Here is a 17,865-nt window from a genome sequence, read left to right as displayed (position 1 = left end):
AGTGTTTTATATTAACTGTAGGAAAATTCATATTATAGAGTACATACAAGCCTTGTACTGTTGTTAATTTAAAGGATATTTATATGGGTTTACATACCCACCTTTGAAATGTATTACTACGTGAGTTATAACTTGACCATAGCGTGAGTTGAGGCTGATGATGGTTGGTGGAGGGTGAAATTAAGCAGGTGTTTATAAACCACGTTAATGGTTTTGCTCCGTATTCGGAGAGCCATGGAAAGCTATTGAGGCTTTAAGTGGGGGAGTGACGTGGTCATAGTTATTAAAAAGGCAAACAGTCTGTGGTGTGAGAGTGGATAAGAAGAGGGAAGAAAATGGATGGAAGGAAGGGCGGGCAGGAGGCTCTTAGAACTGGCAAAACGAAGAGGGCTAGGCTGGGCAGGAAGATTGTGAACGCCGTGTGGGACATGTTGGTCTTGAGGTCCTCTGATGGGATTGTCAAACACGCATTTGGATAAGTGTGACTCGAAGCCAGAGATGTAAAGTTGAGGGATTGAAGCCAAGTATAGGTAAATTTGAGAGCCTGGGATTAATTGAGGCAGAGACTAAGAAGACATGGCCAGAGAGTTAGAAGAACGGGGAACTAGGAGATGATGCCATTCAAAGGAACCAAAGGGGAGTTTGTTTAAAGAAGGGAAAAAGGGGTCAAAATGCTGAACGCTGCTACAGTTAAGACTGAAAAAATGTCCATTAGACTCATCAACTATGATAACTTGAAGTGAAAGCTGTTTTGGTGTAGAGATGCATTCAAGCTAGAAGGAAGTAGGCTGAGAAGTGTGAGGTGAGCTTACTGAAATTTAACTGAAGGCGAGGAGAGAGTTGGGGCAGTAGGTGTGAGGAAGGTAGGGCCAGTGGATGGAAGAGATCTGAGAGTGTCGATGCTGATAGCGTCCAGTAGGGGACATCAGGTGGAAAACCTCATATGTGGAAGGGAGAATCCACGTTAAGGTTCCTGCTGGGATTGTATCTTGATTCTGAGGCTAGGCTTGCTGGCTGGCCTCAAAGGATGGAACACCTCGTCCATGGTAATAGGGGTGAAGGGGATACGATACCATTATGTATTTTCCTAAGTCCCTGTTGTATTCATCAGTGTCCTGCATAGTAATTTGAACAGAGAAAGTTTAATATAACGAATTAACTGTGTAGGGGACTGCCTTATAAGAGGAAACATGAACTCTGAAGAGTACAGGAGTATCAGACAGGAGGCATCCACTACCCCAGGGCAGAGGCAGAAACACATCTCGAGGAGTCCCCCCTCCCTCCCCCCCTGAAGTCGTGGGCCATTGGATGGCTGAGATGTCGTGCTGATGCATCACTGGGAAGCTGTCCGTGGGGAGGTGCTGGGCCGGGAGACTCCTTGCCCAGGGAGGTGGCTCCCTGGGAGATGCTCTCTGGGTCACAAAGGGAATCTGCCCCCAGAGAGGGGCCTCGTGCTGCTGCCCACCTGGAGCTGCAGGTTCCCCACGCTTAGAAGGCTGCCAAAGACGGGCACACCAGAACCCGGAAGAGAGCTTTCCCTCCTTTGCTGTCCTTCCAGGGCCCTCTACCAGCAAAGCTCACTAATGTGCCAGCTGGCAAAAGAGAAGCGTGTTAGGGTCCACCTCCATTATCTGCACTGATGGAGCTGAGGGACAGTACGTTGACGAGTGGCACTTCTGTTATTGACCTTTCAGGTTTTTTCAGTTTTTGTTGTTGTAGTGATTGTGATGATGCATATCCTTGTCCATAAATCTTTCTGCATATCTTCGTCTTTAGCTCTCATTCTTAAGAGCCAGTCACGTTAGAGCATATTTAGAGATGTGATGAGTGGTTCTTAAGTGTTGCTGTTTGCTTTTGTATGCCTGAAGTATTTCTGGAAGGAAATGAGAAATACAGATTGTCGTTAGGGAAGGGAACTGGGTTTTATGAACCTATTCATAAAACTAAAATGTTACAGAAATTTAATTGTAAATGTTAAGGGGTGTTATCTGTTTTGTTAAACTCAACTTTATTGTTTCATTTCTCAGCATGTTAGGTTTATTAAGCAAAGTGTCCTATCATGTCTTACTCTGTCAGCAGGAGACACTTATTTTCTAACCTTACTTTAGCATCATTTGCTGCTCAAAATGAGTCAGGGTATTTTCATTTAGTTGTTTCCTCTTATTGCTATAAAAACCAGGTCATGCATTTCCTTTTGTGTCTTTGACCCTAGTGTGGCATTTGTGACAATACCACAGTGGCCAGCCTTCTCAACACTGTTGCTGCCAGGCCTGACTTTTAGTGTCAGCTTCTGGGAGGCTCTGTGAGTGCAGGACTCTGTCAGGAGAAGTGTTAGAGAGAGAACTTGAATACTGATGACCCTACCAAGTTCTGAGTTTTCTTTCTGAATTTGTTCCCCTCTTCCTGTTTTTACAATAATGCCTTTAAAAAGAAGACTGAGTTTCTTAACCTGACAGTAATGATAATCATTTTAAGAAATACTTTTTCCCTGTATGTATTACCTTATAGATTAAGACATAATAAAGTAATGCTGAAAATTGTGACGATAAAATTTGGTTGTTTTAAAACACTTGAAAAAGTATTTATAGTACTATTTTCAACCTTTACTGAGCTTTTTTTTTTTTTCCGTATGCGGGCCTCTCACTGTTGTGGCCTCTCCCGTTGCGGGGCACAGGCTCCGGACACGCGGGCTCAGCGGCCGTGGCTCACGGGCCCAGCCGCTCCGCAGCATGCGGGATCCTCCTGGACAGGGGCACGAACCTGTGTCCCCTGCATCAGTAGGCGGACTCTCAACCACTGTGCCACCAGGGAAGGCCACCAAGATGTATTTTTAATTCAGTGAGGACTCTGTAGAATTTACATCTGGTACATCTGGTATTACTCATTAGCTTTTTTTTTTTTTAAACGTAAACTACTGAAGCAGAAAGGATTGATTTTGAAGTATGAGGAAAACAGTATTCTGAATTTTGACACTTTAGTCTGCATTATTTACTGTGTTTTTTTACCTATTAAAATTTTAGGAAAGAGCCAAATGATCTTTAATTTTGTCTCATTTGATTGAATCATTGTCTATTTTGCTGCTGAAGGGAGCAAAAAATAATCTGTGTAGTTTCTTTTAAAGCCTATCAGAATTTTTGTAATAGCCCTTTCTTAAATTCTTCAAAAAATATTTCTCTGGGGCTTCCCTGGTGGCACAGTGGTTGAGGGTCCGCCTGCCGATGCAGGGGATGCGGGTTCGTGCCCTGGTCCGGGAGGATCCCACATGCCGCAGAGCGGCTGGGCCCGTGAGCCATGGCCGCTGGGCCTGCGCGTCCAGAACCTGTGCTCCGCAGCGGGAGAGGCCACAACAGTGAGAGGCCCGCGTACCGCAAAAAAAAAAAAAATTTCTCTGAAAATCTTTGCCATTTCTCTGTCGGAAAGAGTAGATTTTTAAGATAAATGGGCTCATGAAGCACGAAGAAGAAATTGAACACCTTTGTACTTGAGCTGTCTAAAGTTCAGCCACAGAAGTGTTTGCGTGTTCAGTGTAGTCCCCACCATCTATTCCCAGGTGGTCCCTTGTGTTCTTTCTAAGACCTGAATCTAGGGCTGATATTCATAGGAGGCACCCATTAAGCTTTTGTTGAGCTAGGTGATGATTAGTTTGAAGTTCTTTATTATGACTTCCTTATTATTAATTCAGTGGTTGTTCCTTAGTAATTTCTTGGTTGGTTTTTCAGGACTGCAGGAATATGTGGAGGCTGTCTCTTTTCAACACTTCATCAAAACACGATCACTTATCAGTATGGATGAAATTAATAAACAATTGATTTTTTCAACAGAAGACAATGGGAAAGAAAATAAGACTGTAAGAATTTAAAATCATATTTCACATTTATTACATAATTTATGTAACAGTATAATGATTGTAGGCGGTTTATTGGCTTATGATGCTAAGAATATTGAGATGGGAAGATTCTTTCTACAGTGTGATTTCATAGATTCCCAACTAGGGAAATGGTCTTTTTAAATATTTTAGTTAGTGGCTCAAACAACCGTGGGTATGTTGGGGGAAAACATTACTCTTTACATAAAGCATTATTGAGTAATTACGTTAAGTCCACCGTTGGTTTTATGGTGTATTTTACTATGTGCCCTTTATAAGCACTGTCTCATTTAATCCTTTTTTTAACCTTATGCGGTAAGAATTATTACCCTCATTTTTCAAAAAAGGCCTTTAGGGAGTTTAAGTAACTTACCAAAACCTAGTTAGCTAGTAAGCATGACAGGTAACTTTGAAACCAGGTGTCTCGCATCCAGAGTCATGAGTGTCCTTGTCCACGCTGCCGGTGTTTCTCACCATGTGCCCCAGGGACCCCTGTGCCAGGTGTCTACCTCAAAGGAGTGTTTTAAAGGATTTGATTTAAAGGTTTTAAATTAGGTAGTATACAGCACATGCCACATAAGTGTTCAGTAGTTAGTTGTCATTATCAATGTCAATATCAGGTTGTTATTACATAGTGAGAGATGTTAATTACTGAGTTCATAATGCTTTTATCTGAAATATTACATAGCTTCTCTAAATTAAGAAAAGAGAAACTTTGGCAGTTCAGCTTTTAAATAAATACTATTTTTTCCCCTGGGTTTCAAGATACAGTATTCAGGCCATGAGGTAAAATTTTGACTGTTTGGTAACCTCCTGAGATACCAGTACACATAAAGATACAATTAAACAGTTTTTTTCCTTTCTTTATTTTTCATCAGTTTTTCTTTCATTATTATTTTTTTAAAAATCACTCAAAGAGTTAGGATAGGCAGGCAGAAAGTGGAAGAAGCTATGGAAATCATCTTTTCTTGAATGTTAATAAAACATTAATTTTGAAAAGTGAGATATAATTTGGCATGACAGGTATAACTTACTTCAAGGAAACCATGTATTGTCTCAATTTTAAAAATCGTGAAGTTTATTAAGGAGGAAATTCATCTTGAGAAGTAAAATTCCTTCATACCTTTTATTTATTTAGTAAAGATTGAATTACGGAAAGAAGTAAGGTAAGCCTGTTTGACCCTGCTTCTTTTTTTTTTTTTTTTTTTTTTGTGGTATGCGGGCCTTTCACTGTTGTGACCTCTCCCGTTGTGGAGCACAGGCTCCGGATGCACAGGCCCAGCGGCCATGGCTCATGGGCCCAGCCACTCCGCGGCATGTGGGATCTTCCTGGACCGGGGCACGAACCCATGTCCCTTGCATCGGCAGGCGGACCCTCAACCTCTGCTCCACCAGGGAATCTCGACCCTGCTTCTTAAATATATCAGGCAAATTACCATGCCTCCCTTTCAAAGTTCTCTCTAGTTCAGAATGGAAATATAAAGGCAAAAGGTAAAGAGAAACTGAGAGTTAAAACACTATTCTGAGGATTTAGGTAGTAAATTATTGTAAGATTAAGGTGTCATAATATTCATATACATATAGTTCTCAAAATGTGAAGACCACATTCATAAATAATTTTTCCCTTTAGTGCTAAAGATTGTTCTTGGTGCTGAAAATTCTGGGAATTCAGTAGGGGAAGGTATTTTGCTCTGACATGCCTATTGAGAGTAATGTCAAAACCATTTAATTTTTTAAAAACTTTTCATTATGAAAAATTTCAAATACACAAAAAGTGGAGAGAATAGTAGCACATGAACATCCATATACCCACTACCTGGATTCAGTAATGAACATTTTGCCATATTTGCTTCATCTAAATGTTTTTTGCTAAACTACTTAAGTTATGGATGTCACGATGTTTTACCCCTAAATACTTCAGGTCCATCTTGAAAAACTGCTTTTTAAGTAATTTTCTTTTCCCTAGTTTCTAATATGTATTATCGGTAAAGCAGAATTTATTTCCTTGACAATTAGTTGAAATTTGTTCGTTTTTTAACACACTTTTTTCTTCAAAATCAACTTCTTAGTTTATAATCAGGGAACTCCTTCTGTCTAATGAGAGAAACAAAGAACATTAATGTTTTCTTAAGCAAAAGTTACTTTTATAAATGACTTTTATGAAAATGCCCGCCACCTCCCCACCTCCTCTACCCTCACCACCCACAGTCTGTCCTTTCCAAAAAGATGCCAGTTCTCTTCACAGTTAATAGAAACAACACATAGCAGGTCAGGATAATTGGGAATTATGTCAGGATAATTGGGAAGCTGACTTTGTATACTTACCCAGTTCTACCATTAACTAGTTATATTACCTACAGTGTTTCTTGGACCTCATTCTTATACTCTACATTGAGAAGGTTGGAACAGATGGTCTCTGAAGAGTCCAGCAGTGCTAGGATTTATGTATTGGGTACAGAGCAACCAGAGTCATCTTAATAAAACCTAAATTTGACTCTGTCATTTCCTTGCTTAATTCTCAACAACTCTGTTACCTATAGGTAAAGTTCTCATTTCTTAATGTGACTTTGTCCCTTCGCTCTATCTTTCTAGACTCATCCTGTACCACTTCTTACTTTAAATTTTACTCCAAAGAAATACCTCACTAGTTCCTCAAATATACAGCTCGATTCTCACCTGCACGCCTTTGCAGTTCCCTCTGCCTAAAATGTCCTCCAATATAATTGCACCCCACCTAGCTAAGTCTCATACAGACTTTTAATAACAATTTAGACATTGCCTCTTTTAGACAGAATCCAATAGAGAGAGAAATTGATGTGGAGAGAGGAGACTGACATAGTGATGGTAATGGTGATACCAGCTAACATTTATTGAGTATTTACTTTGTGTTGGGCATTATGCCAAGAACTTGGTAAATGTTATCTCATCCTTAAAATACACCTCTGAGGTAGGTACTGTTATCCCATTTTACAGATGAGGAAACTGAGGTTTAGAGAGATGAAATAACTTGCCCAAGGGCATACACCTTATGAAGCAAGGTCCTGGAAGAGGTGGGAGGAGATGGGTCAAGGTCATTTGGAAGAGTTAACCTCAAACAAGAGGAGGGACAACTCATCATCTGAGACTGGAGGATAGAAGGTAAAGATGGATGTGGACATAAATAAGTTTTTTTGTTTTTTTTTTAGGGATAAGGTAATTGAGAGAGCTTGTGCCAGGTGGTCTGGCAGATAACCAGGCCAGTGAAAGTAGGCAAGATTGTTTACTGAGAGTGAAGAGGTTTGGGGTTGAGTAAGGGCTGAGGAGGAGAGTGGTGAAGGTTTGGAGTAGTGTTTGAAGAGACTGGAGACAACCATCTCAGAAATAAGCAAAAGGACTGGTGAGTAATTTGTAGTGGTACAAACGCTATACAGTTGTGAGTGTTATTTTTTAGCCCAGTGGTACTCAGCCACTTGAATAAAGCACTATCAAGAGTAGATTTTTATTACTGATTTAGGGTTGTGTTTTTGCTGGGCAGGTGCAGTAGAAAATAGGAGCCTAAAGGAACTGAGGCGGGTGTAGCGAGAGAGTAATAAATCCTGATGGCTAGTGCCGAGGGGGACAGGAGAGAGGCCAGAAAGGGACTAAGTGATTGAGGAAAACATGACTGGATCCTGAACCTGGAGGGCTTTATGATTTGTTGTTTAAGTAAGTCAGTCATTGTCTTGCAGTAAAGTCAGTAGGCCTTGTTTAAGAATGTTTTGATTTTATCTTGTATGTCAAGTGAAATTGGAAATGGTTGATTTTATAATGATACAATATTAGATGTCAAAATTATCTTGAAGTCATAAGTTCAACTCCCTACTGAAGGCATGAATTCGTCTTGTAATGTCTCGAATGGTCATTTAACAAAACGGATCATTTTATTTAGAGAAGATTAGTATGATTGGCCTGCTGTTGATTTTGTTCCTTATATGAGATACATGCATAGTCACTCTTTTACACAGTGTATTTTCTTTGTGTGTGTGTGTTCTTTTTTTTGTTTTTTGTTTTTTTTGTTTTTTTTTTGTTTTTTACCAGCCCTCTTCTGATGCACAGGATAAGCAATGCGGTACCTGGAGACTGAAAATCACGCCTGTTGATTACCTTCTGGGAGTGGCTGATTTAACTGGAGAGTTGATGCGAATGTGTATTAACAGTGTCGGGAATGGGGACATTGACACCCCCTTTGAAGTGAGCCAGTTTTTACGTCAGGTTTATGATGGGTTTTCATTCATTGGCAATACTGGACCTTATGAGGTTTCTAAGAAGCTGTATACCTTGAAACAAAGTCTGGCCAAAGTGGAGAATGCTTGTTATGCCTTGAAAGTCAGAGGTTCAGAAATTCCAAAACACATGCTGGCAGATGTCTTTTCAGTTAAAACAGAAATGATTGATCAAGAAGAGGGCATTTCTTAGAGTAACATAACTCAGTTTTCTTTCTCTTAAGAACTCCTGAGAGAGACCAATTTGTAAGACTGTTATTTAGGATATCATTTGACTTTATTGTGGCTTTAGAAATGTTTTCAGTTGTACTTGTTTTAAATTGTATACAGGCTGTACATAAAATTACCGAAACAAATCATTTCTTATATCTTACTCGTGAAAATTTGCATACAGATGTTTGCTTATATGCCTGTTTGACTTTTTGCTGGCTAAACCTCATCATTTATCTTTGTAAATGTGAACATGCTTCAGAGTGCACTTTCTGCCGTACCTGTTTTAATTTAGTGTGTGTGAATTTTGGAGCGGTAATATTTAGTGAAAGACAGTTATAGTTTAAGTTGGTGATTTTTAAAAAATATATATTTAGTTATACATCTGGACTTGAGCTTCCTGTTTAAATTTCTTGATAATATTGTGCCAAGCCTCCAAAATAGGCTTAATTCATAGACCAAGAGTTTAAAATCACATTACCAGTATACTTCATGAGGTATTGTAGTGAGGATTCATGTTATGTTCTGGCTAATTTTAGGTCATTTTGAATGCATATGAAACAGCCTTCCAGAAAAATTGACAGGTACCCAGATGTTAGTTTCTACATTTAATTTTTGTCCTTTATCACAGAAAGTCTGATAGAGAATTGGCACTAACATTGTAATATTTTCACTGATGTTTGAGTTGAATTATATACTTGCACATACAACTGAAAAGGTAGTGATTATTTAGCAGTTTTTGTTGTTGTTATTATATTTAATTAGGCATGTTTGGAGGCTTTCCTATTCTAACATCTATCAGAAATTACATCTAAATAATTATAATGAAGTTTTGAAAATTCTGAAATATTAAGTTAATCCAAATCTTTATAGTTGTCCAGTTGTGTTAATGCATAGTATGAGAAGTTGCCAAAGAAGATTTATCACGTACAATTCAGCAATAAGACAGTTGTCAACACAGTTGGGAATAGCAAGTAGTATCACTCGTAGTAGAAGTAGTCTCACTATTAATATTTAGAATTGGAATTTGCCTACTGAAATTAGTTATTTTAGGAATATTAGGAATTAGTTATATTAGGAATTTGCCTACTGAAAATAGTTATACCATTCACTGTGGTGTGAAACTGACTTGAGCATGGCACTGTTGGCTGACAACTAGACATTTCCATTTGGTTTTGTGAGTTTTGAGAATCTGGATACTGGATTTTATTTTTGGAAAGATTAGCAGCTCTGTTTGCAAGGGCTTATTCTTGGAAAGGATAATTTTCCAAAAATGATCACCTAAAGGAAAATAAAATATATACATGCCTAATAGATTAGGTTTGTTTGTTTGTTTGTTTTGGTGGTAGTTTTTTCCGTTTCCCTACTCGAAGGTATACAGCTGAAATATAGTTTTATTACATATTTTTCTTTCCTCTGCCACTTGAAGTTAAATTTATAATGTTAAAAGTAAAGTAATAATGGATTGATGAATGTCTTACAGATGTTTAAAACTGAACTCTTTGAATAAAATATTAAAATACAAAAGTTAAGCTTATTTTTTGATCAGTTGAGAAATACTTAATCAAACTGTTACAGACTTTTTAGCCTAAACAGGAAACTTGATATAGACTCGCTTAATGTGGAGATTTATGATTTCTTAAAATGGGTCCAGAAGTAGGGAGAGTTCAGAAAAGACATCTTTTCACATCTCATTGACCTAGACTGGGTAACTTTCCAGTCCCCTCAAAACCAGTTAGTGGAAAGGAGGATGAGATCACCTTGATAGATCAAAGTGCCCTTTATCTGAGAGAAGAGCAAACACAAGAAACCGAGTTAAGGTGTTGCCATCTTCAGGGAAGGGGAAATGGCCTTTAGGTCCGCAGTCAGCAGTATCTGCTACAGGTGGATTGGTGCCGGGCCTACTGATACATTTCTACATTGCATGTTATACTAATACAGTGGGTGTTAGACCAGGATGGTAGAGGATCTCTAAATGTATCCTGAATGTTTCAGTTTTAAAGTGGTTGCTCTCATATCATCACCTGTGGTGATGTTTTTCATCTTTATTATAAAAAGAAATTGGTTCTAGGTAACATGGCAAGTTCCTGAGAAATTGTAAAATAAAATTGGGTTATTTCCTTCATAAGTAATTGCTGCATTTATGAAATCATTGTTTTTTCCACCATACACATTGCAGAGCCCTAGGGCTTTTTTTGAAGGTGATCAAAGAAAGGTGTTATTTAAATGAGGGATTGGTGGAATGGATTTAAAAACTTAATACAAACTCTTTGCTGTCTGCAAAAGACTCACTTTAGATTCAGAGACACAAATGGATTAAAAGAATGGGAAAAGGCATTCCATGCAAACAGTAACCAAGAGAGCTAAACAAATAGACATCAAGACCTTTTTTCTTTTGGCTAGAGACAGAGAACAACATGTAATGGTAAAAGGCCCAATCCATTGAGAATGCATAGCAATTACAAACATATGTATATTGATATATAAAACAGCAGAGCCCCAAAATACATGAAGCAAAATCTGAGATAACTGAAGGGAGAAATGGACGATTCAGTAGTAATAGTTGGATAATTTAATACCCGACTTCCTATAATGGATGGAAGAACAAGACAGATCAGTAAGGAAATAGAGGACTTGAACAACACTGTCAACCAATTAGACCTGACACCCGTATATAGAACACTCATCCCAACAAGAGAAGATATATTTTTCTCAAGTGTGTGTGGAACATTATCCACAAAATGTCAGGCTACAGAACAAGTCTCAATGCAATTAAAAAGATTGAAATTATACAAAGTATGTTCTCTGACCACAATGGAATGAAGTTAGAAATTAATACTAGGAGTAAATTGGGAAGATAAATGAAGCAACATACCCCTAAATAGTGGGTCAAAGATGAAATCACAGGGAAATTAGAAAATATTTTGAGAAGAATGAAAAAAACACAGTATACAACTTACGGTGTTCAGCAAAAGCAGTGCTCAGAGGGAACTTTATAGCTTTAAATCCCTGCATTTAAAAAGAATGATATCAAATCAATAACCTAAACTTGTCTTAAGAAACTAGAAAAAGAATAGCAAAGCAAACCACAAAGCAAGCAGAAGAAAGGAAATAAAGATTAGAGCAGATATAAATGAAACAGAGAATAGGAAAACAATAGAGAATACCAGACAGTGGAGAATATCAGTTGGTTCTTTGAAAAGATGAACAAGATTAAAGAAACCTTTGGCTAGACTGACCAAGGAAAAGATGATTCAAATTACTGAGATCAGGAGTTAAAGAGGAGACATTACCACTGACCTTACAGAAGCAGAAAGTTTATAAGGGAACACAATGAACAATTCTAAAGTTACATAACCTAGATAAATGGACAGATTCCTAGGAACGCACAAAACTGACTCAGGAGGACACGGAAAATCTAAATAGAACTATAGCAAAGAGGTAAGGTTACTAATAAAACTCCCAGTGAAGAAAAGCGCAGGACCAAATGGCTTCACTGTTAAGTTCTACCAAACATATAAAATTAACACCAGTCCTCAAGTTCTTTCCAAAAAAGTAGGGAATAGTTTCTAACTCATTTTATGAGGCCAGTATCATTGTCATACCAAAGCCAGACAGAACTACAGACCAGTGTCCTTCATGAATATAGATGCAAAAATCCTCAACAATATACTAGGAAACCAAATTCAGTCACAAGTAAAAAATGATTGTACACCATGACCAACACCGTGGAATTGCATCTCAGGAATGCAAGGTTGGTTCAACATGAAAATCAAATGTAATACGCCATATTAATAGCACGAAGAGGAAAAAACCATGGTTTATCTCAGTAGAAACAGAAAAGTCACTTGACAAAATCCAACACCCTTTCATGACATAAACACTCAAACTTACAGTAGAAGCGAAATTTCTCATCCTGGTAAAGGGTATTCGAAAAGCACACAGCATTGTACTTAATGGTGAAAGAACGGAAAGCTTTCCCTCTAAGATCAGGAACAAGACGAGGATGTCCAACATTGTACTGGAGGTTCTAGCTAAGGCAATTAAGCAAGAAAAAGAAACAGAGGGCCTCCAGATTGGAAAGAAAGATGTAAAACTGTCTCTATGTGGAGATAACATGATCTTATATATAGAAAACCTCTATAAAGAACCCTCAAAACCCCCCAAACTATTAGTAATAATTAATTAAGCAAGGTTGCAGGATACAAGATCAATACATAAAAATCAGTTCTGTTTCTCTACACTAGCAATTAAAAATCAAAATCAAGGCAATAATTGCATTTACAATAGCATTACAAAGAATGAAATATACAGAAATAAACTTACCCTAAGAAGTGCAAATTGTACACTGAAAGCTATAAAATGTTGCAGAAGAAAAAGGCATCCTGTGTTCGTGGAATCTATGGGTTTGGACATTCTATGGGTTTGGACAGGTCAATTGATTTTTGACAAAAGGTGCCAAGACCGTTCAATGGGGAAAGAATAGTCTTGAACAAATGGTGCTGGGACAGCTGAGTGTCCACATGAAAAGAATGAAGTTAGATCCTTCAAATCATATACAAAAATTAATTTAAAATGGAGCGAATACAAATATGACCTAAAACTATAAAATCCTTAGAAACAGGTGTACATTTTCTTGACCATAGATTAGGCAGTGGTTTCTTAGGTATAACATCAAAAGCACAAGCATCCAAAGAAAAAAATAAATTGAAACTTCCATCAAAATGAAAAACTTTTGTACATCAAAGGACACTATCAAGAAAGTGAAAAGTCAACCCACTGAATGGGAGAAAATATTTGCAGATCATAATCCGATAATATAGTGATATAATGATAATAGATATATGTATCTAAAATATGAAAGGAACTCTTCTTAACAACTTAACAGTAAAGAGACAACCCAGTTTAACAGTAGGCAAAGGATTTGAGTAGACAGTTTTGTAAAAATGACACGCAAATGACCAATAAGCACACGAAAAGATGTTAAACTTCATTAGCCATTAGGGAAATCAAAATCACGAAGTACCACTCTACACCCACTATATATATACATTTTATATCTATATCTTTTATATAATAAAAGAGAAAGAAGGAAAGGAAGGAAGAAGAGGGAAGAAGGGAGAGAAAAAGAAAAACAGAAGGAGAGGGAGACTTGTGCATGAATGTTTCCAACAGCATTATTTATGGTAGCCAAAAAGTGGAAACAACGCAAATGTCCATCAGCTGATGAATGGATAAACAAGGTGTGTTATACCCCTGCAATGAAATATTATTCGGCCATAAAAAATTAAGTGCTGTTACTTGCCTCATGGATGAGCCTAGAAAACTATGTTAAGTGAAAGAAACTAGATACAGAAGGCCGCATATTGTATTATGTATTGATATGAAATATTGGTGGCATTGGGGTGCTTGAGGGGTTTGGAGTGACTAACAATGTGGGGTTTTTGATGAGGTGATGGAAATGTTCTGGAATTAGTGGGACTGTGCAACCTTGTGAATATATTAAAACCCACTGAATTGTGCACTTTAAGATGGTGAACTTCATGTTATGTGAATTGTATCTCTATAATAGTATTTTAATGCTTTTTAAAAAGTGGATTTATTGTTTCCTTGAAAATTTGCTTGAAATTGCCTGGTATTTTGCTTAGGGGAAGACTTCTTTTTTAATTATTCAGTTTCTTTAATTGTATAGGGCTATATAAGTTTTTCATCATTTCTTAATGGCAAGTTTTGATAAATTACATTTTTCACAGGATTAGTCCATTTTGTCTTCATTTTCAATTTTTTTTTGATACAGTGTTGTTAATATGTTATTATATTTATATCCTGGCTATATATGTATTCATAGTATATATTTGTGTTGTCTCTCTGTATAGATGTTTTTAGTCATTTTTGCCAAATGTGTCTCCATTATGTTAGTATTTTTAAAGAATTAATTCTTGCTTTATTTGGCTTTGGCTTTTTGCTAGTCTGTTTTTTATCTCATTGATTTATACTCTGATTTATTATTTCCTTGTATACTTTTTGGGGGTTTATGTTCTAATATTTTTATAATACATTATATTTTTTACATTTTTGCTTATTTTTAGACTTTTTCCACTGGGTCTTGAACGTTGGTTTTATAATTAATTTCAATAAATGTGGAGTACTTTTATTAGTAAGATATTGTGCTGACTAGTCTACTTTCTATATAATCCTGTACTGATCTACCTTGATCTCTTATTTTTAGGGGACTAAGGGATCCCGCCCCCTCCTCGCAAATCTGGGAATTAGTAGGTACTTGATTAGCTTCTATTTGTTGATTCTGTGGTTTCTATTGGTATCACCTTTCTATCTTTTGACAGTTTCAAAAAAATCTATTCAAAAAATACCATTGAAATCTTGTGGAAGTTCTGCAGTTTATTGTTTTTTAAAAATTTTTTAAAGATATTTTTATTTACTTATTATTATTATTTTTTTTGCCTGCATTGGGTCTTCCTTGCTGTGCATGGGCTTTCTCTAGTTGTGGTGAGCGGGGGCTACTCTTCGTTGCAGTGCGCGGGCTTCTCATTGCGGTAGCTTCTCTTGTTGCACAGCACAGGCTTTAGGTACACGGGCTTCAGTAGTTGTGGTGCATGGGCTCAGTAGTTGTGGCTCGCGGGCTCTAGAGTGCAGGTTCAGTAGTTGTGGCACACGGCTTAGTTGCTTCGCGGCATGTAGGATCTTCCCGGGCTAGGGATTGAATCTGTGTCCCCTGTGTTGGCAGGTGGATTCTTAACCAGGGAAGTCCCCCTGCAGTTTATTTTTGAAGAAATACTTCGAGTCTGTCTTTCTTTGAGTGCACAGTTTGTTGCATCCAGAATTGTGAATGTGGTAACTTGCAGCCTAGAGCAGTAGCATTGCAGCCAAATCAATCATCTGTTTATCTTCCAGATGATCTTGCTAAAGGAGCCCCTGTTGGTTCCTGATTCAGAGTGGCTCTCCAAACAATAGATCAGGTCCTGATTTCCATCAGGGTTGGTGAGGTCTTCAGTATCCCTGTTCAGCACACTCTCATTTGGGGCTCTGTCGATCCCTGGAGGGGTTATGGACAGGACCAGTATCCTTGGACCCTCTATACTTAGAGCCATCCAGAATTCTAGAAAGAACCTCGTGGTCAACAATTTGTTCATGTTGATGGGGTGTCACATTTGCAACTCATAATTTTTTTTTGAAGTTGAGACTTGAAAGTTTTTAGATGATTTATACATTAAATTACAACCCACAGGTTAACTATAGGACTTTCTTACATTTTGTCTAAAAGTGCATTTATGTAAATTCAGCTGATTCTTAGAGCTCTGAGGTAGGCAGGGAATGGTAATATTCCCTCCCACTGCCCCCTTTATATGTAAATAATGTAACTGAGACCTAGAGAGGCTAAGTAACACGCTCAAGGTTACCTACCACACTAGACAAAGATTTGGGATTAGAAACTACGTCTAATGAAACTTAGATGACAGCCTTTCTGCAATGACACACCACTTTTTGTGGTTCTTAACATTATATGTGACCTTGAACAGGTTTACCTTAAGCCTTATTCTTCTGCACCTTAGTTTTATCATCTGTTAAATAATATGTGCCTCACTTTTCTCAGGTGTTTTTATGATTGAGCCATATAATCTGTGTGAAAAAGCATTTCAGGGCATGAAGAACCCAGGAATATAACTTACTGAATAGACTCTACCTGCAAAATTTTGCATGTAATTTAAGGAGATGGCATGGACCTTCAGAAATCCATCTATGGATGCTCTAAAACTAAGTCCCTAGACCCAGATTAAGAGACCTTGTTGGGGCTTCTCTGGTGGCGCAGTGGTTGAGAGTCCGCCTGCCGATGCAGGGGACACGGGTTCGTGCCCCGGTCCAGGAAGATCCCACATGCCGCGGAGCGGCTGGGCCCGTGAGCCATGGCCACTGAGCCTGCGCGTCCGGAGCCTGTGCTCCGCAACGGGAGAGGCCACAACAGTGAGAGGCCCGCGTACCGCAAAAAAAAAAAGAGACCTTGTTATTGGAGGAGTCCAAATATGTCTTTCACATCGTACACTTGTATAAGCATGCAGTTTCCATGGTGATACTCTGACAGGGGCAGATACTCAATTTTGTTATAGTTGTGTGAGTGAAATGCTGATATTATGTTAGAGAATTTCTCTAGTTAGAAATGCCCACGACTTTCATGTCATTCTGAAATGCGTCTTTGACCTTAAAAAGCCAAGAATCACCGGTCTAGATGATTTCTTAAGGTCCCATGCACCATCAAAGACTTTATAAGGGACTTCCCAGGTAGTGAGGTTAAGACTCTGCACTTCCAATGCAGGGGGCCTGGGTTCGATCCCTGGTCAGGGAATTAGATCCCACATACATGCCTCAGCTAAGACCTGGCACAGCCAAATAAATAAATAAATAAATACTTTAAAGATAATAATAAAAAGAAGTCTTTATAAATCCAAGGATCCTAACTAGATGAAGCAATTTCTAGGATTTATGAAGTAGTGGGCTTTTCTTCGGTTCGTTTGTTTTTTAAACAATAAGTGAAGTTCTGTTGAGTGCATGTTCCAGCGTTGTCCCTTCCCTTGTCCCCTAATGCAAGTTCTCATTTGGTAGAAGCACACTGATATTTTAATTCAGAGACTACCTATTGCGCTTGTTCCTTATGCATCTATAATTGGTGTGTTTCAAGAGAGAAGGTTTTTGCCTTGTGGAATAAATTATACATAGTTAATTTTCAGTCATACCGTCTTCAAATTTTAGGGTAAAAGTGATTATTTCTCTTTTTTTAACCTTTATTCAATATTTTTCCGGCTTAATTTTGATATACTTGACACATGACATTGTGTAAGTTTAAGATGTAGAATGTGTTGATTTGAAACATTCATAAATTACAAAATTACTACCAGCCGTCATACTATTAGCTACTGCCTCTGTTGATCCCCATCCCATCACATAGTTACCATTTCTTTTCTTTCTTTCCTTTTTTTTGTTACTTCTGTCACTGTACATAGAGACAAGCCATTTCTTTTTGGTGGTGAGAACATTTAAGATCTACTCTTTGAGCAACATTCAAATATATGATACAGTATTATTAGTTATAATCACCATGCTATGGATTAGATCCCCACACTTGATAATTTTATCCCGGGGAGAGTGTACTCTTTGAACAGTATCTCCCCGTTTCCCCTACTTCGCAACCTCTGGCAACCACTACTCTATTCTCTGTTCCTCTGAGATTGTCCTTTTTAGATTCCACCTATAAGTGACATCATATAGTGTTTGTCTTTGCCCACCTTATTTCACTAGTACAATGCTGTCAGGTTCCTTCCAGATTGTTGCAAATGACAGGATTTCCTTCTTTCTCACGGCTGAATAATATTCCATTGTATACAGTCAGTCCTTTGTATCCTCAGGTTCTGCATCTGTGGATTCCACCAAGTGCAGATCAAAAATATCAGGGAAAAAAATTGCAGAAAGTTCCAAAAACCAAACTTGAATTTGCTGTATACTGGCAACTATTTACATTATATCTACAACTATTTACAT

At 37.9% G+C, this 17,865-nt stretch overlaps 1 protein-coding gene across 4 annotated transcripts in view; it reads left to right on the top strand.

The window, feature by feature from the left end:
• The window catches only part of TSNAX (translin associated factor X), a 44,599-nt gene that overhangs the window by 23,318 nt on the left and 3,416 nt on the right, over window positions 1-17,865 (top strand). For 2 of the 4 annotated variants that reach the window (XM_067711097.1, XM_067711098.1), the window contains exons 5-6: window positions 3,720-3,847; window positions 7,922-9,843. In XM_067711097.1, coding sequence (XP_067567198.1) covers window positions 3,720-3,847; window positions 7,922-8,299 — 506 coding nt within the window. In that variant the 3' untranslated portion in view covers window positions 8,300-9,843. Of the gene's footprint in view, window positions 1-3,719; window positions 3,848-6,838; window positions 7,004-7,921; window positions 9,844-17,865 lie in introns of those variants that run through there. The other 2 variants (XR_010936054.1, XM_067711099.1) reach the window with 2 other exon arrangements.

This window comes from Pseudorca crassidens, chromosome 16 (assembly GCF_039906515.1).
Source record: "Pseudorca crassidens isolate mPseCra1 chromosome 16, mPseCra1.hap1, whole genome shotgun sequence".
NCBI lineage: Eukaryota > Metazoa > Chordata > Mammalia > Artiodactyla > Delphinidae > Pseudorca > Pseudorca crassidens.
Note: the sequence above shows the minus strand (reverse complement) of the source record. Positions and strands in the feature narration are given on the sequence as shown.